At 42.2% G+C, this 23,207-nt stretch overlaps 1 protein-coding gene across 1 annotated transcript in view; it reads left to right on the forward strand.

The window, feature by feature from the left end:
- The first annotated feature begins 2,546 nt into the window (after positions 1 to 2,546).
- Positions 2,547 to 23,207, forward strand: part of LOC126237192 (sphingomyelin phosphodiesterase-like) — a 169,056-nt gene continuing 148,395 nt past the window's right edge. The window contains exon 1 of the mRNA XM_049947071.1: positions 2,547 to 2,639. Within this exon, the coding sequence (XP_049803028.1) occupies positions 2,573 to 2,639 (67 nt within the window). The 5' untranslated portion in view covers positions 2,547 to 2,572. The remainder of the gene's footprint in view (positions 2,640 to 23,207) is intronic.

Raw genomic sequence — 23,207 nt, forward strand, 5'->3', positions numbered from 1 at the left:
TCTGATTACAGACGTCTGGGTGTGTACAGGAGGACACACCGTTTTGTTGATGGTTTTGCGTAACTCGTGTCAGGTGCGATACACCGTTAATGCCGTGACAGCAGCCAATGTTACTGTCTTGGTCGCGGGTGGATCCAAGGGGATGAGACCTGGTTGTCCATTGAAACTCCTATCCTACGGATGTCATCGGACTTAAAGTTAGACGTTTTGACCATTATTTGCGTCATTTGCAAGCAAGTGGGGATTCCGACGTCTGGCGTAATTCGGCCAAGATTATTTCTTTCGTCGGTGTTTAAATGATTGAACAAGGAGCAGTTTATTTAATGTTCACCTTATTCTCGTGTTCTGCGTGTGCTGCTTGCGAGTGTAAACTTGACTCTCACCTTTGTCTGCTGATTTTAAGCACATCGTCAAATACTGAATCCAAGAAGTGACTTTCAATTAATTAGCTGGATTCTTTCTTTCCTTGTCACGACGTGTGTTAAATGGCAAAGTGGAGTTGTAGACCTTAACTTGCTACCTCATTCGCGTGGAATCAGTAACAGAGCCTAACCTGTTAACTAATTAAGGCTTCTGGTAAACAAAGGTATTTAAGTGTGTTGTTTTAAAATATTATATGAAATGTGTCAATGATTTATGTTGCGCTAGTTGATTCTGGGGTATGAACGGAAGTGTTGACACATCTGCCGTGTAAGGGAACCCTGCTAGTTTTGATTGTTTTGGAAACTTTCAGAGAGAAACTAGTGTTCTCCTGCCTTGGGTTAAGGCTATATTCGGGCTCTGGCATTTGTACTGCAAGCTGCAATATCATACTGTTGTTTCATGGTTCTCAAACTAGGTGTTTCCGCTTAACGTGCTTTGGGCTGGGCGTTTCACCCCTCAGCATTATACTTGGGTTTCAGCTGAGTGTTCAGTGTGTTGACTGTCCATCGTACGCCACATCGGTAATGGTCAACCTGTCATCAGTTGATTTCAATGCTGTAGTTAGTTGTAAATTAGTACCGGTTCCATTACTTTCTGACCAGAGTTCTTGCTCGACGCTTGTCTTTAAATACGCCGTTAACCTGTTTAGCGTATGTTCTGGCAAGCTTAATCACTGCTGAATAGTACAACTCAGTTGTCGGCCATCAGATGCCGTGTACGTGTTATTTATTCCTTTATTCTATTTATTCTACTCAATCTATAAGTATGCTATTCTTAATTTTGTTACTGTAGGTAGCCATTAAGTTGCCATTTTTGGGGTGTTTTAGATGGGGTGCGGCTCCTTTGAGTAGAAATTTGTCAATTTTCAATTTACTGTTTCTCCACCAGTTTTTAATCGTGCTTATATATATCGGTGGAATCTAAATGGCCGGCCGGTGTGGCCGAGCGGTCGGTTCTAGGCGCTTCAGTCTGGAACCGCGCGACCACTACGGTCGCAGGTTCGAATCCTGCCTTGGTCATGGATGTGTGTAAAGCCCTTACGTTAGTTAGGTTTAAGTAGTTCTAAGTTCTAGGGGACTGATGACCTCAGATGTCAAGTCCCATAGTGCTCAGAGCCATTTGAACCATTTTGAATCCAAATGTTTTTTTTTTATTACTATTGAGCCGTACTTAATGTCATATTGTAAGAAAGGAACTTACTGGAGGATTAACTGTCGCCGTAAGGTGTTGTGGACGGTGCACTTTTCTGTTATTCACCTTAATGTTCTAGTCAATCTGTAAACTTGCTAATTATTTTCCCTTTAAATGGAGTGTGCCTGCCTTGATGTTGTAAGTGACTATTTCATAACCAGTTGTTTAACGCGCCTACGCGCGTATTTATATTTATGTGAGAACTTAAATTGTGTTCGCCTGTTGAAGTTTCGTTAAAGTGCAGAAAACTGAATCAGGGCCGGCCGCGGTGGCCGTGCGGTTCTGGCGCTGCAGTCCGGAACCGCGGGGCTGCTACGGTCGCAGGTTCGAATCCTGCCTCGGGCATGGGTGTGTGTGATGTCCATAGGTTAGTTAGGTTTAAGTAGTTCTAAGTTCTAGGGGACTTATGACCTAAGATGTTGAGTCCCATAGTGCTCAGAGCCATTTGAACCATTTTTTGAAACTGAATCAGGTGTTTATTATTGTTCTAATGCTATTATCTGTCAATTGTAACACGCGACATTTTCTTGGTCTGTTATCAAGTATTACAATAAATGCAAATTGCGGTGAAGTGAAGCGCTATTTCAGTTGTTCCCGTGATTTCCTATCTCCGCATATAATATTTAATGGTTCGATATAAGACTGATTAAGCCTTTGTTGAAATATTGGAGAGGGGCGCGCGTGTCTCAACCCGGTCACTCCTCGACTGCTCTCGGCTTCACAGAAAATGCCTGGTACTGTTTGGAACAGCGACTGACGCCAAGCAGTCACCATCCCTGGCAGTGCCTAACTTTTGGTTACATGGCACGTGTGAGGCGGGCCGCAACTGGCAACAAGAGCAGCAGCTATAGCTACAGCAGCGCGCCGCGGTCCTCCTTACGAGCGCGCGCGGCGCTGTGGAATCGCGCCTTTGCAGATAAGGGAGACGCCAAGCCCGGCACGGCTCAGTCTGCTCGCCATGGCTGAGGGGAGGAGCTGCCTTCTGCCGCTGCTGCTGACCGCCGTCCTAGGGGCCGTCGCGTCAGGTAACTGTCTCCGCGTCTGAACCCTGCAGACCGCTGCCACGAACGCGGCAGAGGCTGTGCCGCTTATTACCGTTCCATTCCCATATGGTTGCTGGAAGAATGAGTGCATAAATGCCTCTATGAACGCAGTCTTGACTTTCCTGTCCCACCGGAGCAACACGCCGAGTGTTGCACGCAGTATATCCCTATATTTATGAATACTGTTACCTGAAAATTTATAAGTACGCTTTCGGGGGATAGCTGGCGTGTACTCCAAGCGTCTGCCATTTCAGTTCTTTCAACATCTCTGTGACACTCTCCCACGGGTCAAACAAACTTTATATTCGTACTGCCCTTCCCTGTATACGTGCAATCTTTCTTCTTCTTCTTTCACTGGTGCCATGTCCCGCGCTGGCGCAGGGTCGGCATTGTTAGGAACGGATTTGGCAAAGTTAGTGGATAGGGGCGGTCGGATGCCCTTCATGCCGCCACCCCGTACCCCCCGGGACGGAAGTAGTGTACCCCTGCTGTCTGCGACTAGTGTAATTCATGGAATAGTGCGAACGTCTTCAGATGTCTGCGAGCCGTGGAATTGAGGCGGAACGTGGGGACCAGCCTGGTATTCACGTAGCGGGATGTGGAAAACCGCCTAAAAACCACATCCAGTCTGGCCGGCACACCGGCCCTCGTCGTTAATCCGCCGGGCGGATTCGATCCGGGGCCGGCGCGCCTACCCGAGTCCAGGAAGTAGCGCGTTAGCGCGCTCAGCTACCCTGGCGGGTTTCCCTGTATACGTGCTATACCCTCTATCCATCCTGTTCGGTACGTGTTCCACACACTTCAGTAATATCTACTAATAGGCTAGGTCGAACGAGTGTTGTAACCCGACTCCCGTGTGGACTCTAAACGAGTCGTCGTTAAACATTTTTGCTCAACAGCCAATACCGACACGGAGAGCCGGCACCTCGGGCAGCGTATGTACCAACCTTATCATTAACTCAAGAGCGGAAACGGAAAATGTTCTGAATGTCAGATCTGACATTTAGTTGGAGATTCAAAAACCGATGTATCTCTTTTAGTGCGTAACTTACTAGTATCCACAGAATTCTGCTGCCCACCTCGTGATTGTAAAGCATGAGACAAACAGAAAATCGTTTAGTTAACAGTGAGACCCAACGTTTTATTTGTGATAACACAAGACAGAAATACATCATTAATACACTACTGATTATTAAAATTGCTACACCACGAAGATGACGTGCTACAGACGCAAAATTTAACCGACAGGAAGAAAATGATGTGATATGCAAATGATTAGCAAAACAAGACATGGTTGTCTCACTGGGAGGTCCGCGATCGTTCATTAAGTAAAATATGGCGTTTCAGTCTTCGATCGCTATTCTTTATTCTCAATAACCGGTTTCGGGCTAGCTGCCCATCTTCAGATCTGTTAGACAATGTTAAAAATGTAATTAATAAGAGAGATACAGTTAGCGATAAAAATATCTTAGTTTACAAAAAGAAATTTTGGAACGTATTAAATGCCAACATACCATATGTTGTAGTTACAGAGTAACTTGTCCGTACAGAACACACAGTTCACTGTCATAAGTAAAGTAAATTTCAATCTGTTAAAACATTATATCGCAGTATTTAAGAGTAACCTGATTGGTAACAGTAAAAAGTGCCCTCTACCTATAACAATTGTGCATCTGTCATTATTTCGCCGTATATATTAATGGCGAATATTCTTTTTAATAAAACAATTTTTAAGGTAATAACATATGAATAATCATTTTGAGTGGACCATGAAACGAAAAGTTTTTACATCAATATAAAATTTTTTTATAAAGAAAAATAAAATATAATTAAAATGTAGATATTCTTCCGAAAATGTGCGTTTGCTCTTCTTTGTTCTTGATTGGTGGTGGAGTGGATTTCCCTACGTCAGAACGTATACAACGCCACGCCGAGTCGTCTTGCGCCGCGCCCAATTCACCTCGCCGCCAGTACGCTGAGGGCCGTTCCGCTGTAGCTGTTTCTTACTGGGGCGTGCTGTTGCATTCAAGAGGAAGCCTAAAACAGGTCTTTAAAAATCTCATAATAATTCCTGTGCATAAAATCACTTTGCTCATTAAGTAGTAGGTCTGGGGTTTTATTGTGATGTGCGTATATTTCAATCTCTTCGAGCACGTTGAGATAGAGACTTTTTGGAGCTTTATGTAGCACGTCCATTTGATCATTTATATTACTCACTTCATGTCTACTCTCTTTTACATGTGTTCCAAATGCTGTTCGATTGCTATGACTGCAATGTTCCCTGTATCGAATTTCAAAATTCCGCCCTGTTTGTCCTATATAATAACTGTCACATTCAGCACATTTAATCTTATACACTCCGGATTTATTGTATTTCATTTGTTTCGTCGTTGCTGGTTTATGTCTTAATCTGTGTGCCATTTGCCCTTGGTTCTGAAATGCCACTGCGATGTTTTTTGGAAAGCATTTAGCAATTCTTTCCGACACACGCCCTTTGTATGTCAGGGTGACAAACTTCTTCTTAACTTTAATTTTCCTAGAATCGCTACTGATGCCCGCGGATCTGTTTTTGATTTTGTTAAACATACGTGTAACATCTTGTGTCCTGTATCCGTTAGCTGCTGCTACTTGCTTAATAATATCCAGTTCTTTCTGCAACTCATCTTCCTGTAGTGGCAATCTGAGGGCTCTGTTGCACATTGCATAAAAGTACGCTCTTTTATGCTGTGCCGGGTGGTGCGACGTCGCTACTATGATGTTGTCGGAGCAAGTGTCTTTTCTATAGACGCCGAAAACGTGCCTGCCTCCCTCCTTTCTGACAGTCAAATCTAAATAGTTAATCGCCCCATTGTTTTCCATTTCTAGTGTGAATTGGATTTTTGGATGCTGCTCGTTTAAAACTTTAGTCATTTCCTCTACGTCTTCTTTTTCCCCTTTGAATAATAAAATAGTGTCGTCAACATACCGTCTGTAATAAATTAACTTCTCCTTAATTTCTGGAAAAGAGCTAAAAACTTTGTTCTCAAAGTCATTCATAAAAATTTCAGCTAAAATACCTGATAGACTGTTACCCATAGCTAAACCTTCATCTTGAATAAAAACTTTATCGTTAAAAATAAAACTATTAAAACACAGTGTGAACTCTAGCATATCTACGAGTTCGACGATTTCACCCATGCTCATTGACTTATTTTTTATCAGGTTTTTCCTTATAATTTGCAAAGTGTCCGGTATTGGTATATTAGTGTAGAGGTTCACGACGTCCAATGAGGCTAGGACTGCATCCTCTGGGATTGCAATGTCCTTCACTTCGTTCGCGAAACACACACTATTTTTTACGTTGTAAACTTGCTCGTATTTATACGCCGATTTTAACTTACGGTACAAAGCCCTATTCAAGAGCTCATTAACGGCTTCCTTCCCATTGCAAATAACACGCATTGGTTTATTCTCCTTGTGCAATTTTATTTGCGCTCTTGCTTCTGGTGTTCTTGGATTCATCTTTACTAATCTAGCTTTTTCATTTGGAGTGAATAAAAATTGTATTGCTTCTATCCTTGCCTTTAAATCTGTCTGAAACTTCTTTGTTAAATCTTTTTTGACTTCTTTAATTCCATTTTCCTGAAAAAACCGCATTGTCTTATCTATATATTCCTTTTCGGAAATGACAACTGAGGTACTGCCCTTATCTGACTTAATCACGATTGCGTTGTTAGAATCCAGTTTTAAGTTAATTTCTTTCACTAACCTCATCTCACTATATTTACCGTTATGTAAAGTTTTCTGGCATTCAATTGCCTCTTTGGCTTTGATGGCGATACATGTCTCCTGGATTTAGTTAACTTAGCATCCCTACATGCTACCTTAACTTAACATGTATCGCCATCAAAGCCAAAGAGGCAATTGAATGCCAGAAAACTTTACATAACGGTAAATATAGTGAGATGAGGTTAGTGAAAGAAATTAACTTAAAACTGGATTCTAACAACGCAGTCGTGATTAAGTCAGATAAGGGCAGTACCTCAGTTGTCATTTCCGAAAAGGAATATATAGATAAGACAATGCGGTTTTTTCAGGAAAATGGAATTAAAGAAGTCAAAAAAGATTTAACAAAGAAGTTTCAGACAGATTTAAAGGCAAGGATAGAAGCAATACAATTTTTATTCACTCCAAATGAAAAAGCTAGATTAGTAAAGATGAATCCAAGAACACCAGAAGCAAGAGCGCAAATAAAATTGCACAAGGAGAATAAACCAATGCGTGTTATTTGCAATGGGAAGGAAGCCGTTAATGAGCTCTTGAATAGGGCTTTGTACCGTAAGTTAAAATCGGCGTATAAATACGAGCAAGTTTACAACGTAAAAAATAGTGTGTGTTTCGCGAACGAAGTGAAGGACATTGCAATCCCAGAGGATGCAGTCCTAGCCTCATTGGACGTCGTGAACCTCTACACTAATATACCAATACCGGACACTTTGCAAATTATAAGGAAAAACCTGATAAAAAATAAGTCAATGAGCATGGGTGAAATCGTCGAACTCGTAGATATGCTAGAGTTCACACTGTGTTTTAATAGTTTTATTTTTAACGATAAAGTTTTTATTCAAGATGAAGGTTTAGCTATGGGTAACAGTCTATCAGGTATTTTAGCTGAAATTTTTATGAATGACTTTGAGAACAAAGTTTTTAGCTCTTTTCCAGAAATTAAGGAGAAGTTAATTTATTACAGACGGTATGTTGACGACACTATTTTATTATTCAAAGGGGAAAAAGAAGACGTAGAGGAAATGACTAAAGTTTTAAACGAGCAGCATCCAAAAATCCAATTCACACTAGAAATGGAAAACAATGGGGCGATTAACTATTTAGATTTGACTGTCAGAAAGGAGGGAGGCAGGCACGTTTTCGGCGTCTATAGAAAAGACACTTGCTCCGACAACATCATAGTAGCGACGTCGCACCACCCGGCACAGCATAAAAGAGCGTACTTTTATGCAATGTGCAACAGAGCCCTCAGATTGCCACTACAGGAAGATGAGTTGCAGAAAGAACTGGATATTATTAAGCAAGTAGCAGCAGCTAACGGATACAGGACACAAGATGTTACACGTATGTTTAACAAAATCAAAAACAGATCCGCGGGCATCAGTAGCGATTCTAGGAAAATTAAAGTTAAGAAGAAGTTTGTCACCCTGACATACAAAGGGCGTGTGTCGGAAAGAATTGCTAAATGCTTTCCAAAAAACATCGCAGTGGCATTTCAGAACCAAGGGCAAATGGCACACAGATTAAGACATAAACCAGCAACGACGAAACAAATGAAATACAATAAATCCGGAGTGTATAAGATTAAATGTGCTGAATGTGACAGTTATTATATAGGACAAACAGGGCGGAATTTTGAAATTCGATACAGGGAACATTGCAGTCATAGCAATCGAACAGCATTTGGAACACATGTAAAAGAGAGTAGACATGAAGTGAGTAATATAAATGATCAAATGGACGTGCTACATAAAGCTCCAAAAAGTCTCTATCTCAACGTGCTCGAAGAGATTGAAATATACGCACATCACAATAAAACCCCAGACCTACTACTTAATGAGCAAAGTGATTTTATGCACAGGAATTATTATGAGATTTTTAAAGACCTGTTTTAGGCTTCCTCTTGAATGCAACAGCACGCCCCAGTAAGAAACAGCTACAGCGGAACGGCCCTCAGCGTACTGGCGGCGAGGTGAATTGGGCGCGGTGCAAGACGACTCGGCGTGGCGTTGTATACGTTCTGACGTAGGGAAATCCACTCCACCACCAATCAAAAACAAAGAAGAGCAAACGCACATTTTCGGAAGAATATCTACATTTTAATTATATTTTATTTTTCTTTATAAAAAAATTTTAAATTGATGTAAAAACTTTTCGTTTCATGGTCCACTCAAAATGATTATTCATATGTTATTACCTTAAAAATTGTTTTATTAAAAAGAATATTCGCCATTAATATATACGGCGAAATAATGACAGATGCACAATTGTTATAGGTAGAGGGCACTTTTTACTGTTACCAATCAGGTTACTCTTAAATACTGCGATATAATGTTTTAGCAGATTGAAATTTACTTTACTTATGACAGTGAACTGTGTGTTCTGTACGGACAAGTTACTCTGTAACTACAACATATGGTATGTTGGCATTTAATACGTTCCAAAATTTCTTTTTGTAAACTAAGATATTTTTATCGCTAACTGTATCTCTCTTATTAATTACATTTTTAACATTGTCTAACAGATCTGAAGATGGGCAGCTAGCCCGAAACCGGTTATTGAGAATAAAGAATAGCGATCGAAGACTGAAACGCCATATTTTGCAAATGATAAGCTTTTCACAGCATTCACACAAGGTTCGCGCCGGTGGCGACACCTAGAACGTGCTGACATGAGGAAAGTTTCCAACCGATTTCTCATACACGAACACCAGTTGACCGGCGTTGCCTGGTCAAACGTTGTTGTGATGCCTCGTGTAAGGAGGAGAAATGCGTACCATCACGTTTCCGACTTTGATAAAGGTCTGATTGTAGCCTATCGCGATTGCGGTTTATCGTATCACGACATTGCTGCTCGTGTTAGTCGAGATCCAATGACTGTTAGCAAAATATGGAATCTGTGAGTTCAGGAGGGCAATACGGAACGCTATGCTGGATCCCAACGGCCTCGTATCACTAGCAGTCGACATGACAGGCATTTTATCCGCATGGCTGTAACGGATCGTGTAGCCACGTCTCGATCCCTGAGTCAACAGATGGGGACGTTTGCAAGACAACAACCATCTGCACGAACAGTTCGACGACGTTTGCAGCAGCAGCATGGACTATCAGCTCGGGGACCATGGCTGCGGTTACCCTTGACGCTGCATCGCAGACAGGAGCCCCTGCGATGGTGTACTCAACGACGAGCCTGGGTGCAAGAATGGCAAAACGTCATTTTTTGGATGAATCCAGATTCTGTGTACAGCATCATGATGGTCGCATCCGTGTTTGGCGACATCGTCGTGAACGCACATTGGAAGCGTGTATTCGTCATCGCCATACTGGTGTATCACCCGGCGTGATGGTTTGAGGTGCCATTGGTTACACGTCTCGGTCACCTCTTGTTCGCATTGACGGCACTTTGAACAGTGGACGTTACATTTCAGATGTGTTACGACCCGTGGCTCTACCCTTCATTCGATCCCTGCGAATCCCTACATTTCAGCAGGATAATACACGACCGCATGTTCCAGGTCCTGTACGGGCCTTTGTGGATACAAAAAATGTTCGACTGCTGCCCTGACCAGCACATTCTCCAGATCTCTCACCAATTGAAAACGAGTGGTCAATGGTGGCCGAGCAACTGGCTCGTCACAGTACGCCAGTCACTACTCTTGATGAACTGTGGTATCGTGTTGAAGCTGCATGGGCAGCTGTATCTGTATACGCCATCCAAGCTCTGTTTGACTCAATGCCCAGACGTATCAAGGCCGTTATTACGGCCAGAAGTGGTTGTTCTGGGTACTGATTTCACAGGAGGTATGGACCCAAATTGCGTAGTATAATATATTTGTCCAATGAATACCCGTTTATCATCTGCATTTCTTCTTTGTGTAGGAATTTTAATGGCCAGTAGTGTATTTCAACTACAACTGTACTCATCGAAAACCATTTCACGGTTTCTGAGTTTTTGTAAAAAGAATAACATAATTGAAGAAAAAGATCTCTCGTATGAAGTTCTGTTCCTGATAAAACTTCGTTCTTGGGATCAGATGTTGCGAAGTTTAGCGTAAAACTCCCTGCACTGTTGAGCAAAAAGCAGCAACATCGTCAACAGCCCTTTCTGTTTTGTAAGTAATAAACGTGGCTGGTTTCTCAGATGAAGTACAGCATGGCATACATCAGCTGTTGTGTCTCCTCTTTTGAATAGATTGACATTTTCTCATTCTTCTTTTTCAGAGTAGGACATTTTCTTCCAAACTTTCAGGGATGACGGAGCAGTGTAAATCTATAAATCTGGGGTAATGGACCCTGGTCCGGGAAAGACTGAGGCGAAAGCTGGAATTGAAAATCGTTTTGATGCCTCTTGTAGTGAACCACTGTCAAGAACTCACAGCTATTAACGCATGCACTTTAAAGGTCATGCTTACTGGAGGCTCTTTTCTTCTTTAGATCCATACTACCTTCTTTCTCAAAAAACATGGAAAGCAGAGAACTTGTAGTAGATCAGGTCCACTGTCGCGGATATCAAAACGATGTTCGATTATAATTTCCGACTGCATCGTTTCTGGGTGTGGATCCCTTAACTCAAATTGATACATTTGTCCTTCTCCAGAGCGTGCATTTTGAAAAAAATGGGACTTACAACGTTTTCCATTTTCACTCTTCAGATGGTAACCTATACAAATGTAGTATGAAGTGCCAGCCCCCTCCCCCTAGCTACGTATAGACGCCATAAATTGGCCGCTGCCAGCCCTCGAGTACTGATCGTTAGAAGTCGATACCATTCGTAACACTTATTCTCGACTGTTAAGTGTTACATATCGCTGCCACCGTTAGTGTACCCAAAGTTGTGGTACTGTAGTTATCTGATGAATTGTTGTTCTGTTGTCGAAGTGAGTGATGATTTGTTGATTAATAACAGTGATACTGAACTTACATTTAAATGCACTGTGCAATATGAGGAGTGATAGCAAATGTTCGGAATGTTATTTTGCTTTTTCTCATTGCGTTGTACGAAAACAGTCTTGCTTTAATTTCATATTCCTTGCTACGAATAAGTACCACATCTGAAGGAGGCCATCTCTGTAATGCGCTTTCACCAATCCGTGTTACTTTCGTGTCAAAATTTATACCGTATCATCTGATCAGTACTAGTCACGCGCATCCGTTAGTTGTTAGTACTGGAAGACAAACAATAAAACGTCCCCCCATCTCAGATCCTCTAACCCGCAGTGGCCAAGCTACTTACCGATGTGCCCCTGTGGTAAGCGGCCAAACTTCCTTAACTCACGGGTGAATTTGCCATTGTATATGAAAATTAAGCACATATTTCATGTGTTACTGCCTCTAAGTATTTTTGATTTTTTGCTGAGCAGAAAAACTACTCTTAAAAGCTCGTAACGTTAGTCGACTTTTTAGATTCGGCTGTTAATGGCTAGATGCATATTCTTATAAAATACCGCGGTCCGCGCGAATGCTTCATTCGGTCCGAATTCGACCCGTGGCTTTCAGTTTGACGACCAGTGTTCTAAATCATTTTCCAATCTACCTAAGTCAATCACCTGCTTTAATTACGACTGAACTTGTTTACATATACAAACGTACTCCGCAAACCACAATCACATGCACGGCGGATGGTACTTCCTACTGTACAAAGTATTTATCTGGAATTCTTCCCGTTCCGTTCACGTATGGAACTTGGGAAGAATGACTGTTTAAATTCCTTTGTGCGCTCTTTAATTAGTCTAATCTTATCCTAGCTGTCACTAAGACAGCGACATGTAAGGGGCTGCAGTATATTCCTAGATTCCCCACACAATACTGGTGCTTGAAACACAGTAAACAGGCTTCCACAGGATAGTCAACGTCCATCTTCAAGCCTCTGCCAGTTCATAGTTTCAAGTATGTCAATGACACTCTTCTGTGGGTCCAACAAACCCGTGACAGTTCGTCTTCCCTTTCTTTACTAGCATATAATATCCTGTGTTAGAACTATCTACCATGGATCCCATTCGCTTGCGTAATATTCTAGGATAGGTCGCATGAGTGTTTTGTAAGCAATCTCTCTTTTTAAATACATTACTTGTTCCCAGTATCCTACCAATGAACCGAAGTCTACCACCTCTTACCCAAGACTGAAACAACGTAATGATTCCATTTCGCATCCCCATAAATTGCTACATCCAGGTATTTGTATGAGATGATCGTTTCCATTTGTTGCTCGTTGATATTGTAATCAGAGGATACAACGTTTTTGAATTTGACGGAGTGTGAATTTTTACACTTCTGAACGTTCCAAGCAAGTTGGAAATCTTTTCACCACTTTAAATTCTTATCAAGGTCAGACTGAACATCTGTGCAGTTTTTTTTTTTTTTACACAGATAACTGCATCATCTCTGAAAAGTCTGAGATTACTAGTAATATTGTCTGCTTGGTCATTGATATACAACATGAATAACAAGTGTCACAACTTTCAGCTCCGGGGCAAGCCAGAAATTACTTCTACATTTGTTGGTGGCTCCCCACTCAGGATAACAAGATAACAAGTCGCGCCGCCTCCCCCCCCCCCCCCCCCCGGCATTCCGAGAATCCTCATTTTTGGTTTTAGTCACAAATTTCATTTGGTGCCTCCATATGATTCATGCTTCCATTATATAAAAGCGTTGGTCGAACAAGACTCTCATTTGGCTCCACAAAAGTGCCAGTCAGCAACTGTGTCTCGAAGTAGTTCGTGTCCCTACATTACGGAGGTAACAAAAACAGTAGTATGCGCAATATTATGAGTGAGTGGTTTCTATACTTCCTACTTGAGGAACTCTCGTCTTGGAGTAGACGACCCGCACATTCCTGTTGTCTCTATTGTCCTCCGCGTTGTAGCTACGCAGAAAGTTTCAGTTAGTCTGTACCAAATTAACTATTATCATTCCAAGTAATGAACCGTGCGCCACTGATTTATGCAGGGAACTATCAGATCATCACAACACTTCATTTGAAAACATCGAGACAGAATGCTTTCCCTCACATAATCTGCTAATCTTACGACGTCTCTTGCCGTTTTCTTCCACCAAATGATAATACTGTTCTAGAAATGTTTCGTGTGCTTTGTATCTTTACTGAGTATATCCTGGAGGTAACTGAAGAACATTCGTAACACTGTTACGGTGTGCACTTATTTAAAAAAATGTTCAGTTGTGTGTGAATTCCTAAGGGACCAAACTGCTGAGGTCGTCGGCCCCTAGACTTACACAGTACTTAAACTAACTTAAAATAACTTATGCTAAGAACTCACACACACACACACACACACACACACACACACATGCCCGAGGGAGGACTCGAACCTCCCGTGGGAGGGGCCACGCAATCCGTGACATGGTACCTCAAACCGCGCGGTCACTCCGCGCGACGCACTTCTTTCCATAGTTCAAATTCACTGGGGTGACAAGTCGTACGATACGTCCTAATATCGTATCGGACCTCTTTTTGCCCTGCGTAACGCGGCAACTTGACGTGGCAGAAATATTGAGCCATGCCGCATCTATAGCCATCCGTAATTGCGAAAGTGCTGATGGTGCAGAATTTTGTGCACAAACTGAACCCTCGACTATTTCCCATGGAGGGTGATCTGACTGGCCAAAGAATTCGCTCGAATTGTTCAGCAATGGTCTTCGAACCAGTCGTGAACAACTGTGGCCTGGTGACCATAGTGCATTGTCATCCATAAACGTTCTATCGCCGTCTACTGCAAATGGTCTCCAGATAGCCGAACAGCTATTTACAGTCAATGATCGGTTCAGTTAGACCAGAGGACCCAGTTCAATCCATGTAAACACCATTATAGAGCCACCACAGCTTGCACAGTGCCTTTTTGACAACTTGGGTCCATGGCTTTGTGGGGTCTGTACCACACTCGAACCCTACAATCACCTCTTACCATCTGAGATCGGGACTCATCTGATCAGATCAGTTTTTCAGTCGTCTAGGATCCATCTGATATGGTCACGATTCCAGGAGAGGCGCTGTAATCGTTGTAGCACTGTAGACAAAGGCAGTCACGTCTGCTTGTATAGTCCGTAACGTCAAATTTCGCCGCTCTGTCCTAACGGATACGTTCGTCGTACGTCCCACATTGATTTCGATAGTTATTTCATGCAGTATTGCTTCTCTGTTAGCACTGACAACTATATGCAAACGTCGCTGCTTTCGGTCAGTAAGTAAAGGCCGTCGGCCATTGCGTTGTCCGTGATGCGAGGTAATGCTTGATCTTTGGTATTCTCGGCACACTCTTGACAATGTGGCTTTCTGAATATTGAATTCCTTAACGATTCCCAAAATGGAGTGTCCCATTCGTCTAACTCCAACCACCATTCTGCGTTCAAAGTCTGTTAATTGCCGTCGTGTGGCCATAATCCCGTCGGACACACTTTCACATGAATCACCGGACGAGAAACGACAGCGTTACCAATGCACTGCCCACTTATACCTCGTGTACGTGATACTACCACCATCTGTATATATGCATATCGCTATCCCATGGCTTCTGTCACCTTAGTGTAGACCACGTTTGGTACCAAGAACTGCAGATCGTCTTCCTGTAAATTCAGTTTTCAGCGTTTTGTTGAGATAAATACGTTGTCACATTTGCAGTACGTGTCTCGATGGCAGTGAGTGGAGCACAAATGTTGGTAGGAAATACATCACTCCAGACGGGAACCACTTCAGGTACCAGTCACTCCAGATACGAAGTGCGCGGTAATGTGTTTCGCTGTTGACTGATAAGATCGCTTGCGCAGTTAACTTGATATTATCTTAAATAGTGCGTATGTCGACTTTATTGAAGAGATGCATTGTTTGCGGCATTTGATTTTACAAATTACACGCACTTGAAGATTTGGCTAATACAGTACCTGATTCACCTATTTCTACCGAATCTCATAATGTTGATTTGCATGACAACGGAAGCTTCGAGTAAAACGTAAGTGAAATAAAGCGAAATCAGTTTTATGATCAGCATGTTAGTTTCTGGATCAAACTCGAGATTTGAAAGCATACAGCACAACTACTAATTCTTGAACTAGTTGTGGAACAATTCATTCTGTTTGTCTCCAAGAATCTCGAACGTACCATGCAACAGGCTCATGTGGACGCAGGTTCGGAAGATGTTTTCTTTTTGCATTCAAGTGACTCTTTGTGGAGGAAACTCTTTGTGTGAAACGAAGAACGAAGATGTTTGGCTGGTACACTCAGACAGCTGCTATTAGACTTCGAATAAAATATGGAGGTATAGACCCTAATAATACCTTCATGGAACAAAATAACTTCATGGTTGACAGATTTCAGTGGCAGGAGCCAGAAATTTTTTCACTTGGTCTCTTTTTACGTATGCGATTCTAGCATGAAGGAACCCCAGCTTGCTTTGCATATGTTGCTCGTGAGCACCCATGCCAGATGTTTCGCTGCTTCGTCGCTGCCCCTTTCATCTTCCAAGATCACCTCAGAGTCTTATCTCAGAATCACCACTAGTCCATAGACGGTGACATAGGAGCGGTTCAATGAAACTTAGCTTACCTTGTCATCTGAGACTGAGGAAAAGATAACCTGTTCTTGGATTAACTTCACGAAATGACGTGTAAGACACCCTCTTACGTGTTCTGTGTACTCCTGTCGTTGTCATCCATCACAGCAGATAAAGTAGGGTCTCCGGAAAAGTTATGACCTGGAAAAATTCTGCTTGTGTGACTGTAGAATGTAGATGGATGTTTAGCACCATGTTGTGTAGATATATATAGTTGTTACAAAAATTTGGGAGAAAATGTAGTTACGGTGAAACTAGCTGGAACGTTGCGTTGTGAAGTTGGTTTCTGCGCGATGAACGGCGGGAAGTGAAGACGACCAATCACGGGTCGAAATATCTCATCTTCAATATATTTTCCACGTCCAGTCTACTATCCTCAAACCTACTTCTTTGCCTAATACTGATTCGACAGAAGTGTAAAGTCTGCTTGCATAACCGCTGCAAGCGTAATAGGCTGCGAACATTTACTGCAGAATCTTCTTTAGCAGTGAATCCATGATGCGTAGGCCTACATCATCTCATTGTCTCATCCTACAAATTAATATTTATTTTGGAATACGAAATAATACAACAAGAAATCTCATAATATTCCGCTAACCGTACAGTCTACAAAATAATTACGAAATTCAGTAACCAACTTTATAATCCATGATGGAGAGATTCGAAACCAGAAATTATCAAAATGCTTCTTGCACAAAAACAAAATGTAATGGTATCTTGTGCCGAAACAAATCATTAGAATATCTGATTCTCATTGGCTGCCATATATTATCACATCATCGGCTAGGAGCAACGGAAACGAAAACGAAACAAATTGCCAACTTCATAACGATAGTAACAGCGAAGCACACCGTAACTGCATTTTAGCCAAAATGTGAAATATAAATCGACTTTTGACAGAGACTGCTTGATATAATCTGCTACCGTATGTAGCTTGTTAGAAGACAGATAGCGTGATATTTATTTATCATCAAAAATTTCTAACATACCAATGATACATGAACCCTGCAATTACAGATACCATCAATGTAAGTGGCGAATACGATAAGGTCTTTTGTACATTTTTAAATTTAATTAGAAAAACATGCATATTTGCACTTTTTACTTTCAAGGACATTTAATATGCTTTTCTTTTTAATAAAAAGAATAACGAAGATTGTGCTTATACACTCCGTTCCCACCTTATGCAAGCATCTAATGCATTTATCGTCCTTCTCGCGTCCCCAGATGGGATTTTTATAGCTACGGCAATTTTCGACCAATCGTATTTCTTTTCCCTCAGCATTTGCGCTGCAGATCCCTTCGATCACAGAAGAAGCACATATGGTATCTAAAGGAGTTCCAAGAAACTCCGACAACGCTTAGTATATTGTGCGGGAAGGAAACCGGATCAGTTTTCAAGAACGGACTGATATCCATAAACTCACGGCTTGGACGCTGGAGAGTGTCGAAGTCTGAGAACGAACGGTTGTGATGGTTTGTTCCAACTTGTTTTGGTATCTGAATACGAAAGGTATGCAACCCTTTAGCCACCTGTGTACGCGGATCGACGAACTGAGCTTAATAACATTCCGCAGTAGGACACGTACCAGTATAAAGCTGCGGAAATGACCGATATGGTGCTTGCATACGGTAAAGTGAATTTGCAGTGGGAGATCTGCTGTAAGGTTTTATGCGAAAAGTTTTCCAAACACATGTACCCCACATTATTCCACATTCGTGACCATCGAGAGTCACCTCAGAGTAGCCAGAAAGCTGCAGCCCGATATTTTCTGCTTTATCTGCGTCCATTGTAGAAAAAAGTAGTACCACTTTGTGGTTGATACTTGCTAATACCAGTCAAGGTCTACTGTTTGTCCTCTGGAAGGTGCTGAAACGTGATGCGGGTCTTCCACACTCGCTTCGAGCACTACTGTTGCAGGAGGACGTGCTGACAAAGTTTGAAGAGGATTCAGCCATTCAGCAGGTGCCGTGTGGCGTATTGTCCGTGAACACCGGCTCCATCCCTACCATCTACAGAGAGTCCAGGCTTTAAGGGAGGAGGACTACCCACGACGGGTACAGTTTGCACAATGGTATTTACAAAGCTGCATACTCCAACCACAAATCCCGCGCATGGTGCTATTCAAAGATTATTTGCACGTTTGCTAGAGATGGTATATTAAACTTGCACAACATGCATTGCCAAATAGACCAACACGACTGATGTACCTGACATTCTTTAAAGATGTTTTGCCTACACTAATGGATGTAGTGACACTAAATTTATTTCCTGTCTTAAACGATTTTCGATGATACGTTTACGACTCTGCTAGTGTGAACAGTATACATTACATTGCTCTATTTTTATATGTTGACATCAAGGGCGCCCATACACGGGGGCAAGGGATGCTCGCCCTCTCCACCCACCCACTAGCTCTTGGGGATAGGAAAATATAGTGCAGTCTTCTTTCAAGAAATTGATTTAAAAGTCGGTATTATGCAGACCTTTTGTGGCTATTTACAAGTCGCCATACATCTTCCAAGATATTAAAAATATTCCATAACCCCTCTTCCCACTGCCCTACAAACTTTTGTATGGGCGCCCTTGGTCGACACTAACAGGAGACAGGATAGTACTTAAATTGCATTTTCCTTCTCATGTTGGGAAAGTCGCCGCCACGTTTAGTGACTGGGCAACATGACAGTAACACTATCAAAAATTGCAAGTTCTCCGTTTATACGAGTATTACATTCTTCTGTTGCTACACACCAGCCGATTGGTGCGCTGTAACATCACTTCAGTGGTCAAAACTTTTCGGAGAAAAATCTGGGTTCTGCCCAGGGACTTTGGGACCCCCTTCTCCCTACCATTTCCCTCCTGTGCTGGCCGAAGGAGGGTCTGAATTAGAGGCTCAGGCGGTTCTGTGACCGTGTAGGCTGCAGATTCCTTGACTTGCACCATCGGGTGGTGGGTTCCCGGATTCCTCCTAATAGATCGGGAGTCCACTACACACATGAATGGACTACAGGCTAACGGGCGGGGGGGCGGGGGGGGGGGGTGTAGAGTGTAAAAGGGACTGGGCGATTTTTTAGGTTAGAAGGTCTCAGGAAACCACAGAAAGGGCGTTAATTTAAAAGGGGGCATGTAAAACACAGTAAGGCAGTTGTAGAAACGATTGATACTGTAGTTGTAAATTGACGCAGCTGTGTTGGGAAAGAACCAGAGCTCCAAGCCCTAGTAGAAAGCACTGAAGCTCAAATAGTTGGAGGTGAAACCTGGATGGTAGGTACTCAGAAGCGCACGGGATAAGATTATGATTGTGAATGGGGCCGTAAACAGTTACTGTGAGTTGCACAATCAAACACACAACTTTATTTTTCTAAGAACGACTCAGTTACACATTGCTTTAAAAGATCACAATTGAACAATATAGCTGAAGGTCTAATTAAAGAACTTGAGATGCTTTCTGGGCTGAAGGCCCAAAACCACACCCAAAACAAGAATGGCTGAAGGCCTGGCTTAGAAATCGAAAGCAATAAAAAATAGAAGATAAAAATATTTTCCCTAAAAAAAACATGCAACTGAAAACAATTAGCGGCTGAAGGCCTACACTACACTACACTTCTGAAGGACAACTGTAATTAAAACACATTAATAAACAATTTTTCCAACCAAAAAATTTTCTTTTTAAACTTACAACAGAACGACTGAAAGCCTAATCAAAGAAATATTAACTTATAGCACGGTTGAAGGCCACAACAAATTTGAAACAACTGCTGAAGGCCTGAACAAGAAGTAAATTTCAAATAAACCCTTTCCTTCTTATAAAAAAATTTTGTTTAAAAGATACACACGGCTGAAGGCCTTATTAAAAGGGGTTCACGTAAATCCTCGGCTGAAGGTGACACACAACACATCGAACAACTAACGCCTTAGGGCCTGGATTACAAACCATTTCAGATAGAACCAATTTTAAGGAAAAAATTTTTTTACAATAAGATCAATCTTCAAATTTTTAATTTAACATGGCTGAAGGCCTTTACGTAAAATTTAAAAAAGACTGAATTAATACACTGCCAAAGGCCTCGCACATTACTTCAAACTAAAATGAAAATCACAATCTAAAAAAAAAAAAAAAAAAAAAAAACAGAACACCTGGTGCTCAGAAGTGTTGCAAGGGTTGGGCTGAGAAGGTAGCTCAAACATAAGGTGAGGTGAGACAGGCAGCCAAGAGTTGAAGTTAATCAGATGGCATCCCAAACTAGGGACGGCCCAAGGACCGACCAATAATTTAACCAAGTCCCTTCGATCTGACCAACAGCACAACGATATCGGCCGAGGACGAAGATACTAACAGCACTACGTCTTCAGATATTGGCGTCTGAAACCAGCCAAGGGAACAATAACCACTCTAAGCAAAATATGAACCAAAGAATTTAAAAGGCTGTCGAACTACACACCATGCTGGACAGCATCAACATGACGAGGAAAGGCACACTGACGGAGAACTACGCTAACGACCAGGGCAGGAAACTGAGTCAGTTTAATAATTAATCACAATATAGGAAGATGGCTGCAAGATTTTGCCGACTACAACATGACATACGTTGCTGCTAGCCCGAACAGCCCAGGGAGCAACAACCCGCAAATGAACGAAGAGATGTCAAAATAGTTCAAGTTTCATAATAGGTTAACTGATCAATCAACTTCAGCATCCACATTCGGTGGGCAACGAACTTTGTCGCTCTCGCAGCTAGCGCCTCACAATCTGACAGCGTGTGCACACTGCCAGTGGTCCCAGCCTGGCCTTTCGCCGCAGAGACTTCCTCGCTGCTCCGTCCCAACCTACTGACTCAATCCAGCATGCAGACAGCATTAAAATAACTGCTCAGTCAAAACCACACAAGCTCCACATGGTTCCGCGAAAACACTTCCACAAACAACTCGAACAACACTGAAACCAGTCACCGTGGAACAACTAGGAGAAATCACAAGTCGACACACACAGAGAACCCGGAAGTGGTCGGCGACCATATATACGTCGTCCAATGAGACGACCGACCAAATGACTAACCAAGGTCGTTCCCACTGAAGTCATGTGTGCTGGCAACGGTCGGGCAGGTCATGGCTGTCCGACTGAACTCCCGACACACAACGACCCTGAAAATACTAGTGGTCGCTCCAAAGATAGTACGACAGTGCTCTTATCAATAAGCGCTGCTGCTGCCACTCATGGGCAGGCAAGCCAGCAACTTAGTGACGCCAGTAAATCGAATAATAAACGAGACAGCAGTACCACCAAGACAAGATGTCAAGCAATAACGGCATGAACATGAGCCGCGCACAGCTCAGTCGGTGTGGAAAGCTGGATAAATCCGGAAATAGGTTCAGCTGAAACTTTTTCAAACGACCTAACAGTGTTCAGAAAGGATAGATTAAATACAGTTGGTGGCGGAGTATTTATTGCTGTCAGAAGCAGTTCACTGTGTAGTGATATTGAAGTAGATGGTTCCTGCGAAATAGTATTGGTAGAGGTTATAGTTGACAATTGGCCTAAACTATTAATTGGATCGTTTTACCAACCCCATGACTCAGAAGATATAGTTGCTGAACAGTTCAAAGAAAACTTTAGTCTGATTTCAATTAGGTACGCCACTTATTTTTTTATAGTCATGGTGACTTCAGTCTGCCCTCAATATGCTGGAAAAATTATGTGTTTCAAGCTGGTGGCAGGTGTAAAACATCATCCTAAATTGTAATGAATGCTTTCTCACAAAATTATTTTGAACAATTAGTTCATGAGCACACTCGAGGCATAAATGGTTGCGAAAGCATACTTGACCCCTTAGCAGCAATTAATCCTGGACAAATAGGGAGTATCATGACGAATACCAGGATTAGCGACCACAAGGCAGTTGCTGCTAGACTGAATAAGGCAACACCCACAACCATCAAAAAGAAACGCAGAGTACATCTATTTAAAAAAGCTGATAAAAATACTCTTAATGCTTTTTTAAGAGTCACTCTTTACTCCTTCCATTATAATCATGTAAGCGTAGAAAAGATGTGGAATGATTTCAAAGAGAGAGTATCGATGGCAATTGAGAGATATTTCTTTCTTTCTTTAGGCCTTTAACCCACTTCAATACGGGGTCTGTCGTGTTACTAAGGATTTTGTGGTGTTAGGTGCAGAGTGTGGACAGATGCCCTTCCTGCCGCCACCCTGATTCCACCGGGATGTAAGCAGTGTACCCCAGTTGCCTGTGTCTAGTGTAACTCATGAAATAGTGTGAACATTTTAAAATGTCTGTGAGCCGTGTAACTGAGGCGGAACATGGGGACCAGCCCAGTATTCACCTAACGGGACGTGGAAAACCGCCTAAAAACCACATCCAGGCTGGCCAGCATACTGTCCTACGTCAGTAATCCACCGGGCAGTTTCGATCTGGGGCCAGCGCGCCTACCCGAGTCCAGGAAGCAGCGCATTAGTGCTCTCGGCTACCCTGGCAGATAATTGAGAGATATATACCACATAAATTAATAAGTGATGGTGCTGATCCCCCATGGTACACAAAATGGGACAGATTGCTGTTCCAGAAGCAACGAAAAGAGCATGTCAAATCTAAAAGAACACAAAATCTCCAAGATTGGCAAAGTTTTGCAGAAATTCGAAATATACTGTGTACTTCAATGCGCGATGCTTTTTTGTGTGCTTTTATGAAAGTCTCATTGTCAACATTGTTAAATGCAATGTCATTGTTGATCTTTCTTATGTAATGTCGAAGCTAACACAGAGCAGATTTGACATTAGCTTCTTTGCTTTGTGCTGTGGTGGAACTGAATTTCGTGCCGTGATTTGTGCTAACGCAGAGCAGCCTTGACAATCGCTTCAGCGCTTTGTGGTGAGGTAGATAGAATTGAATTTCATGTAAAATCCAACTGAGGTCCGTGTTTCAACTGGTGATGGAATATCCAGAGTCAAGCTGCAGAGGTAAGTCTAGAAAAATACAGAGCTATGATAGACAATCTGAAGTATTTAAAAAGCTAAGAACAATGTCACATGAAATAAGAGAGCATTGTAATTGCAAGAACAATTGTACTGATTTGTTAACTAATTCAGAGAAGTCTACATTACTATCTAACTTCAGTTTGCTGAAGCACTAGAATGAGCAAAGTTGTCACCGGACAGGCTGGATTCTGTTGGCAACGTACAACGCCGAAGGCCTCGCAGAGATGAGACAGT

The sequence above is a fragment of the Schistocerca nitens genome, chromosome 2, assembly GCF_023898315.1.
Source record: "Schistocerca nitens isolate TAMUIC-IGC-003100 chromosome 2, iqSchNite1.1, whole genome shotgun sequence".
NCBI classification, from domain to species: Eukaryota; Metazoa; Arthropoda; class Insecta; order Orthoptera; family Acrididae; genus Schistocerca; species Schistocerca nitens.